Source organism: Trachurus trachurus, assembly GCF_905171665.1.
Source record: "Trachurus trachurus genome assembly, chromosome: 23".
In the NCBI taxonomy this organism is placed as follows: Eukaryota; Metazoa; Chordata; class Actinopteri; order Carangiformes; family Carangidae; genus Trachurus; species Trachurus trachurus.
In genome coordinates, this window is record NC_139912.1 from 13,056,772 (window position 1) to 13,081,615 (window position 24,844).

The 24,844-nt window shown below is 42.0% G+C and overlaps 1 protein-coding gene across 2 annotated transcripts; it reads right to left on the reverse strand.

Annotated features, from left to right (window-relative positions):
• Window positions 1-200: 200 nt before the first annotated feature.
• Window positions 201-23,578, reverse strand: LOC311006439 (actin nucleation-promoting factor WASL-like). Of its 2 annotated transcripts, XM_083999281.1 has the most exons (11): window positions 23,209-23,578; window positions 16,101-16,235; window positions 15,760-15,846; window positions 14,761-14,857; window positions 13,003-13,026; window positions 7,905-8,091; window positions 7,307-7,349; window positions 5,457-5,610; window positions 3,910-4,466; window positions 3,307-3,415; window positions 201-2,609 (listed from the first exon to the last, which is right to left on the reverse strand). In XM_083999281.1, the coding sequence occupies exons 1-11, from the start codon at window positions 23,311-23,313 to the stop codon at window positions 2,548-2,550; spliced, it is 1,560 nt and encodes a 519-aa protein (XP_083855407.1). In that variant the 5' UTR covers window positions 23,314-23,578; the 3' UTR covers window positions 201-2,547. The 2 variants fall into 2 exon arrangements, with proteins under 2 accessions (XP_083855407.1, XP_083855408.1); XM_083999282.1 differs by lacking the exon at window positions 13,003-13,026.
• Window positions 23,579-24,844: the final 1,266 nt, after the last annotated feature.

The following is a 24,844-nucleotide window of genomic DNA, read 5'->3' on the forward strand; positions in this document are numbered from 1 at the left end:
ACTCATGTTACAAGTTTGACAGAGATGATTGTGCTCTGCTACAAACAAGTGTGGCTAGACCTGTATATATAAAGCATTAGGATTTCTTTTTAGCTAAGATCTATGATACCACCCAAATTAAGTGCCGAAAAAAGTTGACAAAGAAAACATAACAAAAAGAAAAAAAAAAGAAAAAAAAGAAGAGATATATCCAAAGTATGTAAATATCAACCTTTTATTGGAGTGTACAATGTCAGAGTCCATTATTTGTCCAGCCTCTTTGATAAGGCTTGGCGTCCATAACATTTTATTAACCAAGTTACCTACAGAAGCTAACATCAGCAAAGACATGGCTAGGTTTTTGCCCCAAACAAGAATCTTGATATTCGACAAAGAGGTCAGTTCTTACATCAAACAAGTGGCAATTTGTCTCTCAAAGACGGATTTTAAAGAGGACGCATTTGCTATCTGAAAACTAAAAAAAACCTAAAAATGCAAAAGGAGTTTGGGGACATTATAGCATACATTTAATTTTTTTGTTTTCTTAATATATAGGTTTGGGTTCGGCAAACAGGTTTCTCTATTCGCTTCTATATCATCCAAATATTTGCTATCAGGAAAATGCTTGTTACCATGTTTTTTTCCCATAAATAGGCCTATAGATATATAATTAGCCAATTAGCCATTTACCCTTAGCCAAAAAGTGGTGTGCAGCACATTGCTTGACAATAGTAGTCACAGTAGTGTTGTTATAAAATGTTATCGATAATTTATTTAATGTCACATTAAAAATGTTGACTTACTGTAGTGCTAATTCGATTGCTAACACTTTTTTAAAAAAAGCTCTTGTTTGGATTAGCAGGCCTAGAATAGACACAAACCATTAGTCTGGTTAAACGACTGCCCAAAATGGATAATCTGCACAATTTTAAGCCAACCAAGCAGCACACATTAAGATTTATAACAGACTATTATCAGCGAAACAGAGCTTTCTTTAAGGCTAACGTGGCTAGCATGCCTCTGTTGCCCCTCAATGCAGAGATTTAAAGCAGCTATTGAAATTTTTAAAAGTAAGACATTTTCTCTCTCTGTGAGGAAGTGGTCTCAGGTTATTGGATCCCACTTAACGTGGATAAAATACATGTTGACATGTGAGTATTTGGTCTTTGTAGAGAAGAAAATGGACCACTGAGTTTTTATACATGTGTTTCCTATGTTACACCTCATTATGTACTAGTTGGTCAAGACAATATTGTTACTTGTTTGAATAATGCCATGAATCTATTGTTTGTCCTTAAACTGTGTCAGCACTTAGTGTCTATAGCAAGGAGAACACTACAATAGTCTCTCTGTTTCTGTACAGTAACTTAGCATATGGAGCCACTATAAGCATCAGGTGTGTAAAACTAAAATGTCTTTATTCCTCAAGCTTTACATGATGGACAACCTGATTCCAACAAACAGGCATTTGTTAATACTCTGCTTGCTACCGTAAAAAAAAAAAGAAGAACATTTTCAACTTGATCTGTAGTGTGACAGCGACAAAAAAGAAAAGAAGTAAAATTCACAACCGATAGCCGGCCATAACACTGTGGGCTACCCCCATGTGATTACTGTATGGATTATGGTGTGTTAACGGTTAAAAATGTCTATGTGTATTCTGCCTCATTATTTAAAGCATATGCATGTTTCATAACGATACAGACCTGAAAATGTCCTACTGTACTGATGCAGCGAGTCTCCTCTTTCAATCTGTGCAAAAATATAACAAGACTCAAACTCTGGAGCAAATTTACAGTCGACAGCAAATGAAGCTAAATATTCCAAAAAAGAGCATTTTCTTTTTTTCTTCTTTGTTTTAAGAAAATATGAGTGCTAAACTAGGATCATTTGAATAAGTAAAAATAAACTACAGAGCAATAGGGTATGAAAATAGTTCATTTTTTTAAACTCCTTACGAACAATGACATGATTGATGAAGGATTTGTGGCAGCTTGTTGTATGAGCCCTCCCTCTGATCACTGACCAAAAAAACAAAAAAACATTCAACTCTAAGGTTTAACAGACAACTCGATGTGAAATTGCACATGTTAATCTGGGGGCTGGAAACATGGGAGAGTGACGGGGACATGTGTGATGGGAGGCTGAGTGACAGATGGAGGTGATAAAACGTCGCAGAGTTGGGGGCCGTGGGAGGAGAAGGAAAAGATACAGAGATGGAGAAAAAGCAGAACACAGTTAAAACGACAGATGAAACAAATTACTTATCGAGAGACAGAAACATGGCTAACGGGAACACAGACGGACAGACATGACGAAGATAAAGAAATTACCTAAGATATGAGAATGACAAACATTTACAGATTAAATGAGGTATTGCACAGATTAATAAAAAAAAAAGCATAAAGGCAACAAAAATATACAGCAAATTGATAGAACATTTACATTTATAATTTTGAAATTAAAAATTTCTTTTTTAAGAAAGACGAGAACAATTTTTAGTGTCATAATCATCCAGGTGGTGGGAAGGGGAGAAAAAACAAAAAAACAAAAGACAAAAATAAATCACTAGTCATCCCATTCATCATCATCTTCAAAGTCTTCATCATCTTCATCGTCATCATCCTCATCTGTGGAAGAGAAGACAAAGGTTACACGAGGTCAACTACAACATCTGGAAATGATACAACAACACAAGTGTGTAGTAGCAATGACACACACACACACGCACACACATATGTCCTCTTTTTAACTTTGTACCTTCTCTGAACACATTTTAAGAACTACTTTCACATCGGAGAAATGTTTCCTACAACGAGAGGCTTGTAATGGAAAAGAAGAGTCACAAGGTTGTTCAAGGCTGATGAGGAAGTGGTGAAAGTCCAATTTATATTTTGGCAACCAAGTGTCATCTGACAGACGCAGTAAATGACGCAAGGTCTAGTTTTAATGTCAAGCTGACACAGAGTTACAGCTGCAACTGCTCAGGAGTATCATTCAAGACCAAATAAACCTCTGTATGTTTCTTTATCCCTAAGAAGGAGCCATCTCTGTTTGAGCATTTCACTTTTCATAATATGTGAATATGTTCTAATGTTTATGGTAAAAGGAAAAACCAGTCACAGAGTTGAATGAGTGGAGGTAATCTATTGGTAGGAAAATGCTCCTAGTTGTTTTGTTCATATGTTATTACTAACATCTAGATCATGCTCCTTTTGGGTTTTTTTTGGGGGTCACTAGTTGGACAAGACGTTCAATGATGTCACCTCGTGTCCTTGGGTATGTGCTGGCTGAGTGTAGGGAGGGTGTATTTGTTTATGAATGTACCTGAAGAGTGAATAGCTTTGCTCCTTTTCTGCATCACCTCCATCAGGGCCCCTACGATGCCAGCCGAGGGGGCCGGGGTGGAAGGAGCTGACTCGCTGTTTTCATCCCTCTGCAAAGAAATGGCGCCGACAGTCAGAGTCAAGACAAGGGAAATAGACTAATACAGGGGTTCCCAAACTTGTCCATGCCAAGGCCCCCTGAATAGCATTAGCTTCTTTGCAGTTTGAGGCTTGATGTCAGCCCCTAACCGCCAGGTTAACACTACCAGTTTATGATGTCATTAATTATGACAATATGTCATTAATTATGACAATTATTTTGACTGGCAAGCAATTAGAAAGGTGAGCATGGCAAATAAGGTTTCAATATGTTGTGTTATAACAGATTATAACACATATATTTTATAATAATACTCAAAATATGATAATTCAATTTTATTTTGTTATTTGCATTTGTTCGCATCTTCCCTCCAATTTGCTGAGGACCCCCATAACCACCTGGCGGCACCGCAGGAGGCCTCAGCCCCCACTTTGAAAACCACTGTATCAATACATAGTTGATTGACAGGTGAGGTGTGTTTGTGTGTGATGAATGAATGCTGACCTGTTTAAGCTGGATTCCTTGTCGGATTTGGTCCAGAAGTGCGTCTCGTCCAGTGCTGGAAGACACTGGCCTCTCTTTCTGCTCCACCTTCTTCAGATTGGTTCCTTCTCTGATCTGACTCAGCAGCGCCGACTTTCCGACTGAGGGCGGACCGCTGTCCCCTCCGTTAGCCTCCATGCTGGGCAGAGGAGCAGGGGGCGGAGGGCCAGGGGGCGGTGGAGGAGGAGGCGGGGGAGGCGGTCCTCCGGCACTGGATGGAGTTGAGGATGAAGGGGGAGGAGGCGGAGGCGGAGGCGGAGGGGGAGGCGCCACGTGAATCGAGGCGTGAGCTGGTGGAGGGGGCGGCGGGAGAGAGCCCCGGCTTGGGGGGGGAGGCGGTGGAGCGGACATGCCCGGCCGAGACGGAGGGGGAGGCGGGGGCGCAGAGACGGGAGCTCTGGACGGGGGAGGCGGCGGCGGGGCTCCTCGCCCCCTGGCGGGAGGAGGGGGAGGCGGGGCCGAGCCGTGGTGGGGGGGTGGGGGTGGGGGGCCACCTCTGGATGGAGGAGGTGGAGGAGCTGGGGACAGAGAGAAAGAATAAAAACTTAAATAGTTTTAACAGAAAGTGTTCACAGTGCAGCATTAAAAAAACATCAGGTTAATAATTACTCATATTTCATGAGTAGAAAACCTCCATAAAGAGACTGAAGAGAGAAGACAGCTGGAAGACGTCGGGTTTAACAGCACATCTGTCCAAAATGCTCATCAGTTCCCCAACTCTTTCTTGTATCAAGCCATGCAGTTATAAGATTAAGCCACAGGGGGCAGCCTTCTCCCATGTAACTGGTGTTATTTGTGATATGAAAAAGAAATTATAATAATCCTCACAACAACTATCTCTGATTACAAAAATGAGACGATAAGTTGAAATCAAACCTATTCTAAAGTTGTAAGAACCAGCGATTTGGTCTTCAAAACATGCCTTTACTGATCCCTGAACACTAGTTTGGGTCTTTGAGTCTGGCTGCTGGTGAGAAAGGTTGTCAGTTCACATGCAAAGTTGTTTGTACACTTTACAAGTGTGGCTAAGGCTGAAGTTGCATAGCAGAAAAGTGATCACTGCACGACTGTTAATCCATCAATTCGGCTTAAACAGGAAGCAGTGTGCTGTAGGAATGCTGCATCTTTCACGGCACTAGTTAAGAGTCAAAAAGCCCCAGAATCAGGTAACAGAAGCACATTCAACTCAGACTGAGAGAGTACTACGGCAAAACACTGCACTCACTTCTCAACTGACACTATATCACTGAAATCTCAAGTCATATTACAATCCAACTCTACATGCACAGTCATGAGCTGTCACCGCAGGTCATGCATAGAAACCTACCACTCCACCGGGGCGGACCTGGGGATAAAATCACCACAAGAGTTAGATTGTCTTCAACTGACAACCAACCCATTAAAACACAAGGTGGGTATCCAACAAAAAAATGTGCACAGAGTAAAACTGTATCACCACACAGGACATATCCCGACAGTCTGTATTCATGGCTGCATGTCTGCCTTACCTTGTCTCCGGAGCTCATCCTTGACAGCTTCTACGCCTCCCTTTTTCTCAATGAAGTCGTAGATGACCTTAGAGGTCTCCTTGTCCTTCAGCTCGGCCTCGGAGATGCCACACATGTCAAACAGGTTCTTTAGCTCTGGGTCCAAGTTATTCAACTGAAGAAAAACACACACAGGGGAAGACCTGACATTTAGTAAATACATAAATTATGTAACCCGCCAAAGACGGCTGCACTGTAAGTGTAAGTTTAGGTTACCACAGTGATGATTAAATAATGCAACAATCTGGGCTGTGTCGTCGCACAGACACTAATAATATCATATTATGAAATGCATACAAATAGTCTACCAGCTGATAATGTGTGAAAAGAAGAGTTCATTAATTCATCCTCGGGGACACATTGAGAGACACTAACTGAAATTGAATTAATTAATGTGTTTGATTACCATTACCGTGGAGATTGACAAGCCTGGTTTTTAGTAAGTGGCTCAGGCTCACTGTATCCAACCACAAGTGAACCAATAAAAGCTAATTTAATAAATTGAGGGACAAATAATTGAGATTTCTCCTCATTCTCATTAAACTGTAGCCGAAACTGGCAGCATGTTCATTAGCTGATGTCGTGCTGCTATGGGTAAAACATAAAGGCGGGAAACACTGATTTTCCTGTTGCTGTAACGTTCCTACACATACCGCACATGACCGCATGACCTATATGTTAAGAGCTGTGAATTTAATCTGTATTTATGAGCTTTGCAGTTCAGTGTCACATTCAGTGACTGACATGGATGACCGCTGTTTGACATTGGCTCTTAGATATATCATCAGATACATCAGTTATTTCTTGGTTTTGAAGTTGCTGTGTGGAGACATTTACATTCTCATTCCCTTTAAATAGGTGAAAAATGTGACCAGAATATTAGCAATGATGCTGCCACCTTGTGGTGTGGGGTGACACCACTTTGTTTAGACCATAGACTGTATATAAAAACCCCAGATAAACATACAGTACTTCTGTTCTGATGGATTTAAATAGTTAGAACAGGTGTGGCCGCTTCCCCCCTCAGCTGTTTGTGGTTTCAAGTTGTGTTTTGTTTGCCAGTTAGGATGATAAAGAGAGAAGTTATATGTGTCCACATTTCTTGTTTTGCAGGGTTAGTTTTGAGGTTGGCTGTGTGAAGGTGCAGCACTGTCACCATGGGAATAGGGCATTTCAATTCAAATGTAGTTATCCCATTAAAGATGGGAGCTACTTAAGAAGCTTCACTTTTCTGTAGATAAAGTACTTTTTATTTTATGTGAAGTAAAAGTAAAGCACTTAAAATATATTATAAGGATAGAAAAGACAAATTTAGCAGCTAGGACGATAAAACATGTGCCATTTGTGCGTCAGCTTTAAGCCTGTGGATTTGAGAGGTGAGCGACTGACGTCACCCATTCAGATCAATCTAAGTCCTTGAAAGCATTAACTTATGAAACCAAATCATCTGATTTTCATCTTTTTTTTTTTTTTTTTTCATTTACAGACAGAGCATGTCCTCTGACCTGCATGATCTCATACTCAGCATCCAACGTAATTACTGACGATGCTTTTTGGGAATGAGTCCATGGATTATGCAGATGCAGGTTGATTCTCTTCCCTCCAAAATCTCCTTGTGTAACGTTCCTGACGACTTGGCCGTGCAGCTCGGCTTAATATTTTCAAAATTGGTATTAAATTTGAAAAATCTCTCCGGAAGCGGGACGTCTGTCTGACGAACAGATAAGCTCACTGGTCCAAAATTTGAGGATATCTACGTACGTGCAAACAAGAGCACATGCTGACATTAGGTAATGTGACTAATTGCTTACATCAAAGCCTGTGTTTGGATCCCATCCTACGTGCCCAATGTGCCTGTAAAAGAAAAGCAAAACAAGAGGGGATGTGAGCTACAGAACATAACATTTCTGGGGGAAAAAAGGCATAGAGACGTACTGTAGAGATGCAAGTCAATCAGCTGTTTACTGTAAACACTAGGACGACACCTGTGTTTCTAACCCAGACAACCCACTGATCTGACAAACACAATGAAATCTGTCACCAACATGATTCCTGAAAGCACAGCACAGATTTACGGCATTATTAATCTTTTGCATATTTCTGGATTTCTGGATTAATGTCTACCCCCACACATTCACCAGTACTTATACAGATAAGAGGCACATATGGACAAGACAGACTCTGGGCCAGTATGTCAGACAGGAAACATGTCTGCATTAATTCCATGTTAGTTTTATCACCAACATCACACACAGTTGGGGGTATGGTAGAATAACAGCTGGACTTGAGACAAAAACATCCTCTGCTGTATTTGGTGAAAACTGTTTTTGGATTTCAAAGGAGACGACAATTCATGGTCGACACCCTGAGACAAACACAACTACAGTAGTGTCGCTGCTTGTGACTCACTGGAAGTTGCTCGGTGTGCCGATGTCTGCCTTGGTCAGCCTCTTCCTCTTGCCCTTGCCCCCTTTCTTCTCCCTCTTGGGGAAGGTGGAGTGCACAATGTTGTTCACCTGAGAGTTGTTATGGTAACGCTGAACACTGTTGATCTCCGGGTTTTTGATGTCGACTGTGGCCATGGGCAACGAAGGACCTTGGAAAAGCGATGGAGAGGATGGTCAGGTTACAGTTTATATAACAGAGGACAGAAGCCTGCTGTACGGTTTTCCATCACGCCTAGAGAAGTATTCTTAAACCCTCAACACGCATACTGGCTTTATTAAAAGGGAAACAAATTATGAAATCTGGCATAATTGTAAAAACAGTTTGGTGTTAAGTGAGTAATAAGTCATAAAACACTGAAAATGACCCTGGCTCGATATGAAAACGCAGGCCCAGCCATGTCCTTTCACTTACGTAATCCATTATTTAATTGCTATTACAGACTGTGTTTGACTCAAAGAGAACTGAGAATTTGATTTGGGTTTAAGGGCATGGGCGTGGCTCAGGCTGTGTGGGATTAGAGCATCGTCTCATTACTGCCACTCACGCAGTACAACAAAATGGAAGAACTGGTTAAGACTAGAAGATGATAGTGAACAAAATGATATCACACAGACCAACAAGGCTTACAAAGATAACAGAGTTTTTTTTTTAATTCTGTAGTCAAACTCGTTCAGTCAGTTTGGTGACCTACAATCCCTTCGAACTGATAAACACTGTGTTCTCTCATTCACTCTACAGCGAGTTCCCTTTGGATGATTATTTTCAGACATGTTCCATCTGCAAAGTGTCTGCTATGTAAATGGATGGACCTTTTTCCATCCAGGCCTGTCCATGAGTGGTAGAAATAACAAAGAACTACCAAATTAATATAAAATAATCATGACAAAAGGATGACCATACTTAATATTCAGAAAATGATTTCAATTGTATCTATTGTTATCGCTTTTGTTCAACTTTTGGTCTGCTTGTTGTGCTATTGTCATCTGTTAGACTGAAAATCTGTATGTTTTTAGCTGGTTCGATGATATTATCAACTGTTGTTGTCTCTTCTAAGATTGTACGTCACAATTGCTGCATTTCAATATACCTTAACTCAACTGTCCCATCTGCCGTACTTTGTGATTATGAACGTTAAAGCCCAACATGTGATGTAAGAGCTATGAACTCTCTCTCTCTCTCTCAAAACCTCTTCAAAATACAGAAGACTTTGTTTTCACTGTTAGAATGTGGAACACTTTTGGTGTTTGTATATCAGTGTTTCAAACATGGCAATATAATCTGCCCACAACCAATCACAATCAGCCAACACCAACTCCATTGTACACATGCAGCCAATTAGATTTAAATCAACAACAAGAGCTCAGCACACTGGGAAATATCAACCGAGAGCACAGAGACAGATTCTGTTGCTGCACCTAACCTCAATGCTATTTTATCTCTGGTTCACAGATTTGTACCAGGTGTTAGCCACATTTTTCATATGCTGCTCTTTACTTCCAAAAGTGTAGTTTAGCTCCCACTCGTGCCTCAGCTGCAGCACGTACCTCTGACGCTCTCAGGACGAGGACTGTTGGGAGTTTCAGCGGGGGAAGGCGAGGCCGACCGACTACGTCGCCTTCTCACCCTGTCCCAGATACAGCCACCCTCCTGTCTGGCCGTGCAGGTGGTCAGACTGACATCGAGGAGCACTTTGCCGACCAAGCTGCGAGCTCGCTCGTCGGGGCAAATGGAGAGTCGAGCGGTCGGGTCGGAGAGAGGCGGGTAGAGTTCGTCTTGAGGGAGAACCAGGCAGTGCAGGGAAGACAGGCAGCTACCTGGGCTCAGACGTCCACCTACTGTTCCTCCTCCGCCCTCGCAGTTAAGATCCTCAGAGGGAGCGGACAGGAAGGTGGTGCAGAACATCATTGTAGCTGATGGCTCGGTGTGAACATGGAAAGTGGTTCAAATAAAAGTGTCTTGTTCTGAGATCTTCTCTGCAGATATGTTGTAGAAATTCTGACAAGTAAGACCATTAAGCAGGGAAAAGCAGCAGGAGGAGGCTTCCTTTTGAACTTTAAAAAACGCAGTTTAAAAAGCAAAATCCACTCAGAAATGATTCCAGTCTTCTGAGGTAAACTGTTTCTTCTCGGTTGGATCCTGAAGACAAAGATGATCCCAAAAGGTTTCCAAAGCACCTTCAAAGAAAATAAGCTTGTGATGGACGCCGTGCGAGAGTCTGATGTATTTACTGAATTAATATCTTCCGCAGACATCTGGTGGAGTTGACACGCATGCTGTCTGAGCTGTGAAGGCAGACGTCCAGCAGTGGCATCAGAGGGGAGAAGAGCCAGCCAACGCTTACCCAGCCAACAGCCAAAGTTTACTCTTCCTCTTACATTCCTTCCATTACTACAACGGCGCTCCTCTATGCATCTTGTTTTCCCAGCCTCTGTTTCTTTGCGGTATCCGAGCTCTGCATATTTTGTAACTATTTTGCAATCATTTTCTATTCCCCTGGTTTTCCCATCGCAGCAGGACGCACCGTTAAGATTATCATGCTTGGACTGGCTCGCTGTGATCGTTTCTCCACCCACCTCTACTGCTATCTCCACCCATTCTCTGAAAAACACACAAACGGATCTAATCCCAGCAAATTATTCTGGATTTAGCACTGGACTTTACGTAACCATTAAAACCCATCCATGGCATAATCCTCCACGTTAATCTCGGGGGGTTTCTAAAACATGATGAATCTATGGGGTGAGAGAAAGGGTGAGAAAGGCAGAGCAATAGGAAAGACAAGAGAAAGAGAGAGAAGAGGGAAATTAAGACAGATTAAATGAAGATCACAGGGCAAACAGGGACAAATGACGACAAGGGGGAGAGCTGGAAAGGGCAGAAGAGAGGACTGGAGCTGATCAGACAGTAACACAGCTACGATGCAGTAATGGAACCAAGGGTATGACAGATGGAAATAGAGAATAGAAAATACTCCTGAGACTTCCTTTGGACTTGGACCAGTTCACAGAGCAAGATGCACTAATTCAGAAACTGAAACCATGCATGAAAACAATCCATGATAGAAACCCGTATTAACATTTCTGCATGACAGCATGACTGGGCACAGATACGTGGAACATGTTGCTTTTAGGTAATGCGTGTCCTTTTAATTCTCCTCTCTGATTGGTGATCTTAGAAAAGCTGCAAATACCGCCGCAAAGTCAACTAGACTGGTACGGCGGCGCATACTTCCACCAAGGCCAGGCATTTGATCCGAAATATTATCCGGATCTGCACCCAACTGTACTATCTCATTGTTACGGCAGCGTGTGTTTGTGGTACTTTTGTCCTTCCACTGTCCTCCCCATGTCTCCCCCTGTGGCTCTGTCCAGGCTGTCCCTGATGACTCCATGAGAAGCACTTAGATAGGGAAGAAAGGGTTAAAGGCTCTGGTACCAGTGTAGGAGAGTAAAAGATTTTACCTTGGGGACTGCTGGGTTTGCTGCATCTCAGCCTGGGCTATTTTGTTGTGGTGTTCTCATTTGTGTCTTATAGTAATTTGTTTTTTTTAGAGGTGTTTCCCAAACATGAAAGAAAGTGATTTTTTTTTAATTCTGGGTCCACCTCCTTAATCGGATTGACATCAAAATTTAATGGGTCCTCCTCTGGCTCATGCCCCCGTCGCTCCACCAACTTTGGTGTAAATCGCTTTTTGCATAATCCTGCTGACAAGCAAACAAACAAGCAGACGCAGGGGAAAACATAGCTTCCTTGGCGGGAGCGAAGAACTGAATGATTCGTTGTAAAAAAAAAAAACGTCAACCATCAGCTCAGAATAGCTCCGGGTTACACGTGGCTTTAGGGACATCGTGTGTATGGCCATATGTGGCATCTGATGTGACCAAAGCAAAACACCCGCAGGCCCAATGCTGTTAAGCTGCTCTGAATATGAGCATCAGCTAAATGCTTAAATGTGTCATCTTGTGTCGTTAAGACCTTTGCATGATTGCGCACACACAGACACACACACACACACACACACATGAACACAGATATATTAATAAGCCAGCTAGGTCAACTCATGCTGCTTGTCTGTCCAAAACTGGTTCATCTCCACTCCTACTGTCTCAAACTCGGCTGTGTTCACGAGCCATATGTCCAAAAAATGATAATAAATAAAAAAGACATGTGCATATCTGCAAGTGCATTCCATCTCTTTAGTCATCCGACTATACTGAGTGGCTGGGGCCAAGCTGAGGCCATGAAGGGCATGCAACTCACAGATAAAGGACTCAACTACAGGGCACTGTGGTATTATGTTATTCTGAATATAATCTCATTGTCATGATATTTCGATCATGTGCTTTTTCCCCATTTATTTTGATTTGACTGCAAGCTAGAGTTATAAACAAGAAAACAATTTAGTCGATGTTTGGGCAATATTTATGTAACTCTTACTTCTGTCCCCAACTGGATTACCTGAATGTTTTTAAATCTTAATCTTTGACAAACCCAAAGCAGTAAAGAGTGAAGTAAAGTGTTGGGTGGGAGGGTGTGTCCCAATTCCAGGCTACATAGTTCCTGCATACTACAGTGCATACCACCTATTAACATACTTTAGCATATTGTACAAACAGAACTAGTGTGTTGATAGATATCAATTCATTGACAACTATTAATGTGACCATTTCCTGGAGCCGTTTCATCACCTTCCAGAATTAGTTTTTCCACCTACGAGCAGCTGCTCTGCGTACTGCATTGTGGAACAAGAGTGTCATATAACTGTGGACTCATCAATGTATGATGATCAAGTAAGATGACTATACTATATTTTTCACCTTTCTAATAGTCTTTATTTCATCTCTTTTTGGAGTTCACTTTACTCATTGTAGATACCAGGTTGCTTTTATTCCCTATACAGAATTTTAAATGCAATGTCAGCTATGTTGCGTAGCTATCACAAAAATCTCAATGATCCCGAAAGTTTCACCCACTGAGATAAATGTCTCGACACATGTCTGACACTGGTTCAACACTTCTCTGTCAGTTATGTTCAGGAAATAGTGGGAAAAAAACATACCATTCACAGGGTCGCGTCTCTTCTCTGTGAACACACAGACAAAATCAAACCATTACAATCCGGTGCTGAGCAGTGGGTTGGGTTAGTGAGAAGCGAATGTGCACGAGAGTGCAGGTGCACATAGAAGAGAGTGTATTGGTTTTTAAGTGCAGGCCTCAGTGGGATTGGAAAGTTATTCGGAAAAGAAGCCAAGCAAAGTGATCCGTTAGTGTGTTCAGGGGCGTAAATCAGACGTAACTCTCATTCATTCACACATGACAGCTCACATCAGATCCACATATTATTCTATTGTGTAAAACACTCAACTGTCTAGAGGAGAATACATGTGTGCTTCTCTCTCATGTAGCACGATAAATAATCTGAACACTGACATGCACACGCTCACACACAAAGAATGTATCAAAATAATATTGGTTTAAGTTTCCCCTTGAAGGTCATACAGAAGAAGCCTTGTAGACAAGATTAAGGGCCCGAAGCAATGGGCTGAAGGAGGAAAGATGAAAGAGAATGATCCATCTGAAAGGTCATCGAATGACCTGCAGAGGGGGGAAGAAGGAAGACGGTCGGTCTTAATCAGGCAAGTGATGATGAAGGTTAAGGCCTCGATGCCAATAATTAGTTGGAGAATGCATCAGTGTGGCTTTGCATAAACAATGTGTTCTCAATTGGATCCTCAGTCTGGTTGGGTGAACGCAAACATGCGCAGCTCATTTTCTTAGATGGAGAGATAAGATAAAAGCTACGATGCAAAACAAAAAAACTATGCATCATTTCCACTGAGTTTCCAGTGTAAAGGCGTAAATGTTGTTGGACGATTTGCATCCTATGTGTGTATCTTTATTATTTATAAAAACATCTGTTGGGGCTCAAGTGAGAATGTTCTCTCGCATATGCTGTACTCACCGTTTTCAATTCATTATAAGCCGACTCTAGAAACATTGGCGGTCATGAGGGATAAAGTCTGTCTCTTAGCAACTCATTCATTTGCCCATTTCAACCTGAAACTGCAGTGCCCCCCTTGGGCCAGTTGTCATACTTTTTCAAATATGCAAGTGCTGTGTTTTGATGCATCACTTGCAGGACTTGCTTTAAATCTGATCAAGTGTCTGTTCTTACCAACATAGGAAAGAATAATGATATGGGGGAAGCATTAAAAATGTAGTAACTATGACAAATGCACATTTAAGAACTATTTGTTAAGTTTTCTTGAAGCAACACGTTTGGTGAATATTTGGCTTTTTAAATGTGACGTGTGTCTTCATGAGTCAGATGTCTGATCATATTAATTTCTGCATGTTGCAGCTGAAAGACGGTTTGCAGACTGACAGGTTTGGAGACAGTGTTACCCAGAGAGTGTAGAGATCACAAGAGATCAAGAGAGGAAGAGCAAATAGAAAACAGTACCAGGCAAGAAAAACCTGAACCATTTTCAATACATGAGACTTTGGTTTGTTCATCTCATATACCTGATTTAAAACATCAGCCCTGTGCAACTAAATTTATTTTCCTCATGTACTGAAGTTTCACTCTTTTTGCCCAGTAAAAATGACAAGTTTAGAAATTTGTTTGATCTTGTGTTCACACCAGTTGGGTAGTTTCAAGCCAAAACCTCCTACCACACCTTTACTTTGGCTTGATTTTTTTTTTTTTTTTTTTATAAATTGAGATATAAATTTACTAAACGTGTCATTTTTTAAAAATCATGTTAGGAGAGCAGGTAAGGTTGTAGTTAAGTCAGCAGCGGCAGTAAGTTGGTACCAGTTTTCCTCTGTCTTCTCCCCATTAGCTCCGACACCTGAGCATAGAAACGCTTGGTCTCCTCCTCACTGGCAAAATTCATACCCACTTGGCATGTCTGCAAAACACACACACAGAAACACAACAGAAATGTATAAAAATTCAAAACAGATAGACCGTTAAAGTCAAAGTAAAAACTTAGTCAAAGTACAAATTGTATTCCTTGTCAAAAGCCAACAATCCACCTCCAATATTCAATTTCCATGACTGAATTTCCAAACGTATTTCCAGTGAACAGCCCCAGCCTTATCAGCACAGTCAGCAGTCCCACATACCTCATGGTGCGCTGGAGGCTGAACTGCCACTCTACCCTCGAGCTAAGATGTTTGTTCCACACATAAAAGGGGCTTTTGTCACATGAAGCATTTTAGATATGAGATAAATGTTGATTTACATGATGGGAAATCAATTTCTGGGTTGAACCTCTAACAATTTCCTCTTATCATTTCCCCCAGAGCAACATTTGCACCTATTAGGCCCATTATTTAAAAGTAGGAGTGTTGAGTTGGTGATATGACAGACAGGAACTCTTTGTTGAAGCGAAAACCAGAGAAACGGGTCAACAATTTACTAAATAGCACAGGGGAAGAGAAAATATTTGCACTAGTAGGTCAGAGGAGTCTCGACATGTCTTGAAAAAACTGTGGCTCTTAACTATGATTGAAATGTGATGATCAATAAAAACACATGCCACATTACAGGCAGAAATCTATGAATGGGAACAAATTTACAACAAATTAACTAAAAAACAACATTACACACTAAGTTTTTGTGACCGTATTTTGAATGGTAGCGACTATCACAGTGACTAAAAGTTGTTAAGTGCTTAAAACTGTCGTCGACCCTGATACAGTAGGTGTCACATTTAACACACTGACTTGACACACACACACATTCACAAGATGAAAACCTGACTAAATAAATAAAAATGATAACTGTGAAATAGAGAGAGTAACTCACATCTCCAGCAAATGAGATGAAGTAAGGTTTGGGGAAGTAGACGTTAAAGTTGTTGTAGAGCTCCTGTTCAAACATCATCTTACCTTCCTGTGGAGAAAAAAAACACAATAATGAATACAGAATAATTAGGTTTCACTTAATGCTACTGACTTTTAAGAAACAGACATCACACATACTCTACTGTGTTTAGAGGAACATAAATTATATGCAGTAAATAGAGCAGTGGTACACCGCCGGTGGCATTCACTTGGGTGAGTAGTACAGTCATCTGGTTTTGTGCCAGTGCCAGCAAAACCACAGATGTAATCATGAGTGTGCAGATTTGCTGTGTATTCACTTACCCTGATGTCAAAGACCCTGATGAAGTAGGATCGATTGGGGTTGTCTTTGACCAGACAGGCCACCCCGCAGCATCTCTTGTTCCAGCTGGAGTTCCTATCTGCTGCGAACACCTGGACCACAGCTGAAGACAATGTCTGGAGGGAGGGAGAAGACAGAGAGACAGACGGTCAGTCTGATTGTGGCCTCTCTTACTTGATGGACAGCAGCACATCTGTGTTGTTGTTGTTGTTGTTGGACTTAAAGGGTGCACATCACAGGGAGGGAATACAGTAAAATCCACAGCAGATGATAAAAATGAAGATTCATGTGAACTAAATGGATTTAAATCCATAAAGCACTGTGCTGTCTGAGGCACAGCATCAGGCTCAGCAGCAGCAAAGGTGAAAAGCAATAAAGTGTCAGTTATTCAGCTAAAAAACAACACACAAACACTGTTGTTGACCCAGATTTAAGTTCAAGATACAAGTCTGAAATGAATCCAGAGCAAAAAGAAAAACACCCACACACACTTGTATCTCAAAGAACATCAGTGAAACGACTGAATATGAGATGAAGATGGCTAAAGAAGAACTTTAACACACAGGTCTCAATATGAATCTTGGATTACGATCAATGATAATATTTTTCTGAAAACATTTTATGAATGACAGCTGCCTGCCAGAGACCCGGCAGCACCAATATCAACACCACGGTGACATGGGAATAATCTAACTGGACAGTTGACAAAATAAAAGAAAAATGTGGGTGTTTACATGTACACCACAGTTACTGGGTTTCTTGTCATTGCAAAAGCATAAATCTGACATCAGCAAATCAACTCAGTCTGCACAGTCCTTTCATTAATAACTTGATTTATCTAAGGAAATCATCTGCCGCTGTTTGATTGGCAGCACGAAGAGTATAATGACCACAATGGCCACAGGCTGATTGAGTGACAAAGTGACAATGACTCTGTGGGGAAAGGGGGGGGGTCTGAAATGCCAGATGTCTGACAGAATATATGATGAGACACAGAATCAAAGCAGTGTGAGGTTAGATTAAATACGCCACCGCCGACAACAACCTAAACATGAACTCTGATGGAGCCGACAGCACCGTGTGCACTTTATATAATGTCCAGGAAGTCAGCAGCAAGGACACACTGCCCTCACACTGTGGCTGGAAGCTGAGGTCACTCTGCTGGTTGTGTATTAAGGACAGTGAAAGCATTTCAGCATCTCCCCAAGTCTGAACTCCCTTGAGGATCCATCCATGCTATAATAAGACTGAGCCCACACACACACGACGACGACGACAACAACAACAACACATGGTAAAATCAAGTATAAGAGACATCTCAGCCCTCGTCTAATGCAGCTTCTTCTGTACTGCGCACTAATATTTCAGCACCACACAGAATCACAATAAAACCAGAACATTAAGACAGATGTTTTGGTTAAAGGGTGTTAGTCTGAGATTACACACACTTACACACACAGGAAGAACACACCTGTAGCACACACAGACACAGCTATGATCATAAGACGGGATCAGCCTCCCACAGGTTTTACATGCTGCTCCGGGGGATTTCTCATTGCAAGGGGTCCTGGTTCACAGTCATTACCACACAGATGAAAGGGGGAAAGCCTGGTGATTCCTTTTCTTTCTTTTTCTTTTTTACACCTTTTCTACTCAGTAGTTCCAGGAAATCTTGGCATCATATCATGACAACAACATCGAGGTCTTGCGTGGTTTTATGTCTCTGCTTGCTTGTTTTTTGGACCCGGCCGTCAGGACTCGGCTGCAGTACAGTTGGACACGAGGACGAGAGAAATTCCTGTCCCTGCTCATAATATTGATACTAGCAACAGGCTGTGTTTACAGTGCAACTGTCCACACAACCAGCACTCTCGCTGCTCGTGGATGACCAAGAACCGACTCCCTTGGGGTCATCATCCCGAACAATGATACTGTGCTTTCTTTGCAAGTCATCGGGACTAAATGGTCTCGTTTTTATAAGACATCATAGCCACTGGTGCAGACAAAATGTAGTGGAAGTATGAAAAAGGAAGATGCTATTGCAGACTCTAACGTTTGTTTTACTTGCAAAGCTACTTAAGCGGTGATATATTTCCATCTGACAGACAAGGCTTTTAGGGAGAAGTTATGATGATCCTTAACCCCTCATCTATACTACTCCCGAGTCCCTTTGAGTGCACACTCCAAAGAATACGCTCAAATGCGTTCGCACATCTCTTCACAAAATGGAAAAGGTCACAGACGCGCATTCTGGCAGATTCGAAGCACCACAGCACAGCTCTTCATATAGGAAGTGAAGTTTAGCTAAATTGGTTACACAGTCCTAGGGGGAAACAGCTGGAAGGCTGTGTGTCGTCATGGCTAATGTGGCCAAACTGAATGACTAATATTAATCTGCACATCACATAGCCTCAGCGAGATAACAGGACCACACGTGCAACTCGGAGGGGAACGGTTACGTCATGGCGCTGGTTTGTATATCCGTTTTTTACATTCACAACATGAACGACCCAGCAGATCATCCCAGCCTCAGCCTTCCCTGCATTTATCAACATTATGGTACTGATTGATGTAATCATTTCAGTATTTACAAACCGTCCTTAGAGAGGCTGTTTGTCTTTCAGCACTGCATCTACGAGATATTTTTATTCATATTATTTAGACAAACATTAGAGTCTCTTGGCAGCGTGGCAGCTCTTGATTGTTTGGATTTAGATCAGAAATATCCGAGATCAAAGGAACAATCTGAATTCTGCTTTTATGATGGACCTTCTCTATAACGGTGGACATAATAGCGTCCAGGCTCGGAGGCCCTGGGGTTTCATCCCACCATGGAGGGCTGATTGTTCCTGACAGGGCCAAAGGCTGCAGGAACTGGAGCTCAGTGTGTGGCGTCATCAAAACCCGACAAATAACGGCGCTCACTCACTGCACACACCACACACACACACACACACACACGAGTGAACTCTGTCCCTTATGCACTTGCTCTAAAACGCTGTACTGACCAGGATATGGTGCTGATGCCTTCACCTGACCCTGCATGGTCATAAATAAGACCACAGGAACCGACAAGTATTGGAGATTATGACACATCAATGAAATTGAAACATCATATTTTTAATGCTGCTGAAGATTTGGGTGTCTATGAGGTAAATACACCCGTGAAAAGAATGTGAATCACATACAGTATGTCCAAAAAGTAAGGTAGAAGAGTAAAAACAGAAACTAGTAAAGAGAACCTGTTGTTTCAGACTGAAGGAAAAGAACATCGTGTGCCTGTGAAAACAAGAAATCAATTCTTGAAATGTGAATCATTAACTTTAATCATTAGGTGTGTCAAAAGTTATTGTGTAATTTAATCATTTATTGTACTGATGAGACAACAAATAGGATCACGCCTGTGTCTTTATCTTTAGTTTGGCTGTCGTCCATCAAGCATTTGGTTGATCCTGGCTCAAATTAGGCACCAGCACACTTCCTCATAAAGTCTCCTGGAGAGGAGGAGTTTTGAAAGATGGGAAAGAGTGGGAAGACACGGTAGATACTGTAAGTGGGTGATGCAAAAAAAAAAAAGGCAGCGTAGGACAGACGAGGGAGAGAAGAGTGAGAAAGAGGGATGTGATGATGTCCAGTAAGGACAAGGAAGCAAATGAAAAGCAGCAAAACAGGCCTGAAGATGAGGTGAAGCAACCTGAGAACGGGATGACAGATGACATAAAGGAGGTAAGGTGAGACTATAAAAAGGATTGAGGAAGGAGGAAAAATTAGAAAAAGGGGAGAAGAGGAGGAAAAGAGGAGTCATGTTCCACTTCTCCAGCACAAATCACCAGAGGAGGCCGACCACGGGACTTCCTGTAGGACAGGACTGCTGATCAGGCAGTCTGCACACACACACACTCACATACACACACACACACTCTCCCTCTCTGTCTCACACACACACAGTGTGAATTGGACCCCTTCCACCTTTTGCCCGGTCCGACAGCATCGCTGATGGTGAAAACAGCCCAAGGAATACCAATGAGTAAAACCAATGAGCTGAGACCGCTGTGTACATATACATGCATGTCGCTCTTTCTGCCTGTATATGAATGACATGGCATGATCCTACCAAACACAACACAGGCTGAAATACCGGTGTCATTCCTGAGCTATTTGGTAAATTCTTGCTTCTGTAGCATGTGCATGTCTCTGCTGCAAAGCGAAACAACTGGTCGCGCAGGAAAAACAATGAAAGAATCCACTGTTTACATGGTCACAGAAGCTGTTGAAATAAAATCAGATTGACTATTAACAATTTAATAAGCTCTTGCCAGTTTTTAGAGGTGGTAAAACATTTTTGGGCTCGGTCCGAGTCACGAGCAACGAAGATAGCCACTAAAAACAGAGCTCTGCTACTTTCACACAATCAGTCTATATATACACACAACAGTAGAATAAATCAAGTCCAGTTCAGTGGTACAGTCTGCTCTTACAAAATAAAGGTGACTCTACGATTCTGACACTTTCTGCATAATAAGTACATTACATAACACACAATCAGTCAGTCAGCCTCTAAATCACTGATGGGCATCCTAATTAGATTGGTCAGGAAGACACACAGTGTCTGTCTCTTCCAGTGTCCCTCTCCCTTTCTCTGTCTCTCTCTCACACACACACGCAGAGTCGGCGTCTGCCAAACTCAATCTGCATGCAAAGACGTGTACAGACACACACATGAGCGTAGGACTGTGAGGAATGTTTCTGATTCCTTGTCTCTGTCACATGTCGAGTGACACAACTACCAAGATGCCAGAGGCACGTCGTCACTTTTATTTTTTTTAAAGGTTACAGAGGTGTGGACAGACACACCTCAGAAACCTGTGGTTGCTCATATGCTACAGGGAGAGGCGGGACGTTATCACCATGTGACCTCTCTCGCACACATGCACACAGGGCTGAGACACTGTCATGGGACAGGAAAGGTAGTTCTCTTAGAGCAAACACGCTAAGTTGACACCCAGGGACCTTTCCTAACCAACAGTAGCCTACAACCTGTTCACTGCTGTGCTGACCTATATTGACCGAGAGGAAGAGGCATTTCTGTCTCTTAAACTCACTTTACTATACACAATGACAGGAAACTATGATCAGCATGGGGAAGTAATCTGAGCACGGCCTCCATGTGCAAAAAAAAAGATGTGCCGATACCTTTGTTTCACCTGTACTGACCCATATAGAGCTAATTTGATTATATTATGATATTATACATGAAAAATATTACACACTTTGACTTTTACACCCATTTTACAACCATTGTTGCACTGTCATCAATTTATTCTTAGCCTGTTTATTTATTTTTCCAGTTGGCCAGTCTTGTGTATGTTATTTTGTGTATATTTGTCTGACACTTGAGGCCACTGACGATTTGTTGTATTCTTCTTTTTACACTGACAATAAAGCTTTTTATCTATCAACGGTACCTTATCTGTAAAGACAATCAATAACACGTGCACATGAAAGTGTGACATTCTTTCGAGCTGATGTCACTGTGTGACATTAACCAGACCAGAAGGCAAAGGCTACCGAGAAATGGTTAGAAAAATAATCCAATTTCCAAATCAGGACAAGAAAATCTAGTTTTATGTCTCTGTTTTTGTCCTCTCACAGGGAAGCTTGCTCCTGGCCAAAGGTTGTGTTATGCACATGCCTTGTTGAGAAAACAAGCTGATTTAACAACCCTTACTGCTGAGAGGAGCCAACTTTACAGTGAGACTGAGGAGGGCCATAGTCATTCTGGGCCTGAATGTCTTGTCTGCAATGCAAGATACTCAAAACAATATATCAGCTGCCCATCTGTGCATGAGATATATACCATTTACTTTTCAGTCAAATGGAAATGTGCTTCAAGGTGTGAAACTACTAACCACTTGATAAATGCTGCTGTAAGTAAACACGACCTAGCCCGATGCCTCAGAGTGTTGATATTAGTTCATGAAATGATGAATATTAAGTGCACCAGCCAGTGGGGATGTTTGACTAAAGAGGAAGATGAAACAACCTGTTCTGTCAGTGTCATAATAATGGGAAATCAAACACTGAAGACACATTACATGAGGACTAGGATCTCATGTCAACTAGTGTTGTTGATGCTGCTGCTGCAAACGCATCACTTGTCTTGAGCTGTCACTGGGTGATGATGAGCTACAAAGGAGGACGTAATGTAAAAATGATTCAGCTGAATGCTAAAGGTGTTACGTAATATCAGACTCAATGGCAAGACTGAATATCACAGTATAGAGTCGTGACATTGCCCCAGTGATCCGAGCTGCAGTCACACTGGTTAACAGCAGGCTGCTCCTGCTGCTCCCCCAGTATCAGCTCACTCACACTGTGACTGAAAGGTCTGCCTTGCATTGCATTGAAGGGAGGACTTTTTTAGCTGCTCTCAGCTCAGCCAAGTCTGGTCGGCACATTCTTCTCGGTGGACACACTTCCCGAAAACAAACCCAGGTTCAGGCTCTGTTATGTAATGCCAGTGTAAGAATCATTGTTTTTGCCCCTGCTCCTTTTCCGCTGATGGATTTAACAGCTCCATACACAGACACAGCCCCCGACGAGTTTAACTCCGCTCCGCTCCGAGGTTGACAAGAGGAATTTCAGGATTTCCTGGGTGATTTCAGGTGTGTCAGGCTTTCACATCAACAGCCGTACCAGCGCACCAGGCCTGGGGCTGGGGTGAAACTTGCTGTTTGCCCCCCCAAAAAATGTCACCGTCCCACAAACGGGACATTAGGAGACAAGTCGCTGCTAGCTCCCTGCAGCCTCGGCTGTCAAAACAAACCGACCTCTTCATCTTCAGTTGGAGGACTCAAGTGTTTCCCGAGGGGGGGAAAAACATACACGTTACCCCGAATCTCTGTATTTATTTATTTTTATGACTACACAAAAAAACTGTAGGCCACAAACACACCGTTACACCTCAAAGCTAGCTTTACCTCCCGTCTCAGGACAGGAAACACGGTGCAAGTTAGCTGTATTAGCTTTTTTTCTCCCCCTCTCCCTCTCTTAGCCACCTATCACAACAATTTGATGGAAAAAACTTACGATGCATTTCCTGCCAAGGTGGTTGAAAAGGTGTTCATTTTCCTGCTGTGTCAGTAGTATCGAACCGACATTTCCTGGCCGCCGTTGCGGCGGGTGTCCACTCATTATTGGTGGTCAATTTTTATAAAGTATGCACCGACTCTAACTCGTTATGTGAGATCCAAAAAGATACATAAACAATCCCTCGGTCATCCGTGGCCTTCCTCCGACCCCTCACACCGGTTACAGTTTATCCAGTTGCTCTGCAAAACTGGTGTGCCACAAAGGGACACCGTTTAGGCAAGCCGTGCGATGTCCCGCTCCTCTTTAAAATAAGGTCAGATTTGCAGCGACCGAGCGAAGACGTAAATCAGTAAAAACTTTCCTGGGAAGTCCGGCCGCTAGAGAGCCCGGAGCCAGTTCCATCCAACATGGCAGAGTCAGGACGAGTCCATTATCTGGGAATGGGGGCCACGCGTTTCCCAAGTATGTCCCACATAATCACCAAGATAAAAATCCTGTCACGGGGAATAGTCAGAATATTATATATGTATACATTTAACATTTAGGAGAATTTTGTTGGACGCCACATTGGCACAATCTGCTTTATAAAAACCACAATTCCCATTGTCCTCCCTATGGAGATGGTTTGGTCCTGTCCGCCCGTGGCTTTTATGACAGGAATGTGTGCGAGTGCAGAATGGGAGGAGATAAGAAATATAAGGTGCAAGTTGCAAAGATCATGTAATGAAGCTCTTTGTTGGAGGAATAATCGAACTGAAAATTAATCCACAACTAAGCCAACTCTTAAAATAGCACTTTATGGCTAAAGTTCTGCTCATAAAAGAACCACTTAAATTTTTATTTCCCGGTACAGATGATAATAATGTTTGAAGTCAGTGAAGTCAGGTCATGGTTCAGGCCCTGTAACGTTAATGTCCTAGAATGATAAACATGATTTGTCCTCATGAAATGAAATGCTTCAACCTCCTTTCATTTCATTGCAATAAACTATAAATAGCCTATAATAAAGTGAAGTAAAATTAAGACTGCTCCAGTTACTATGCATAGCCAGAGGGGTAAAGGTGCCATGTCTGACATACACTTCAAAGTATACGTTTCTGTGCATCTCCAGACTCCTTGTCAAGCCATACCACAAAATATAACACTACAACTGTTCTCAATGTGTGACATGGTGGGTGAATATTAGGCCCCACTAGCAAAATACAAAATACAAAATAATAATAAAAAAAATCTTTGCAATAAACAGACCAACAGTTATTAAACAGATGTATTTAGAAAAACAAGGACAGCATGCATGGCTGGTGCATGTTTCAATAATGCACCTAAGGGTGATTGCATTCAACATGCTCGGTCAGGCTCAAAAATGGGTGTTGTTTTGCCTTTGAGAAGTAATACAAAGAAAAAAAAAACGTTCCCTTTCAATCAATACTTTCCAGAAGTGATTTTTATTTGGTTTCCATTTGTGCAGCTCTTTATTGTAGCTTTTTGAAACACATCCTCTAGCTACTTATAAAACTGTCTTTCGTCAGGGACCAGAAGCTCCTGTCCTTTTATTTGCAGTCATAATAATAATAATTAAAAGAACACTTTTACTTTCTGAATATACATCACGTATAAGGGTCTGACCAACTAC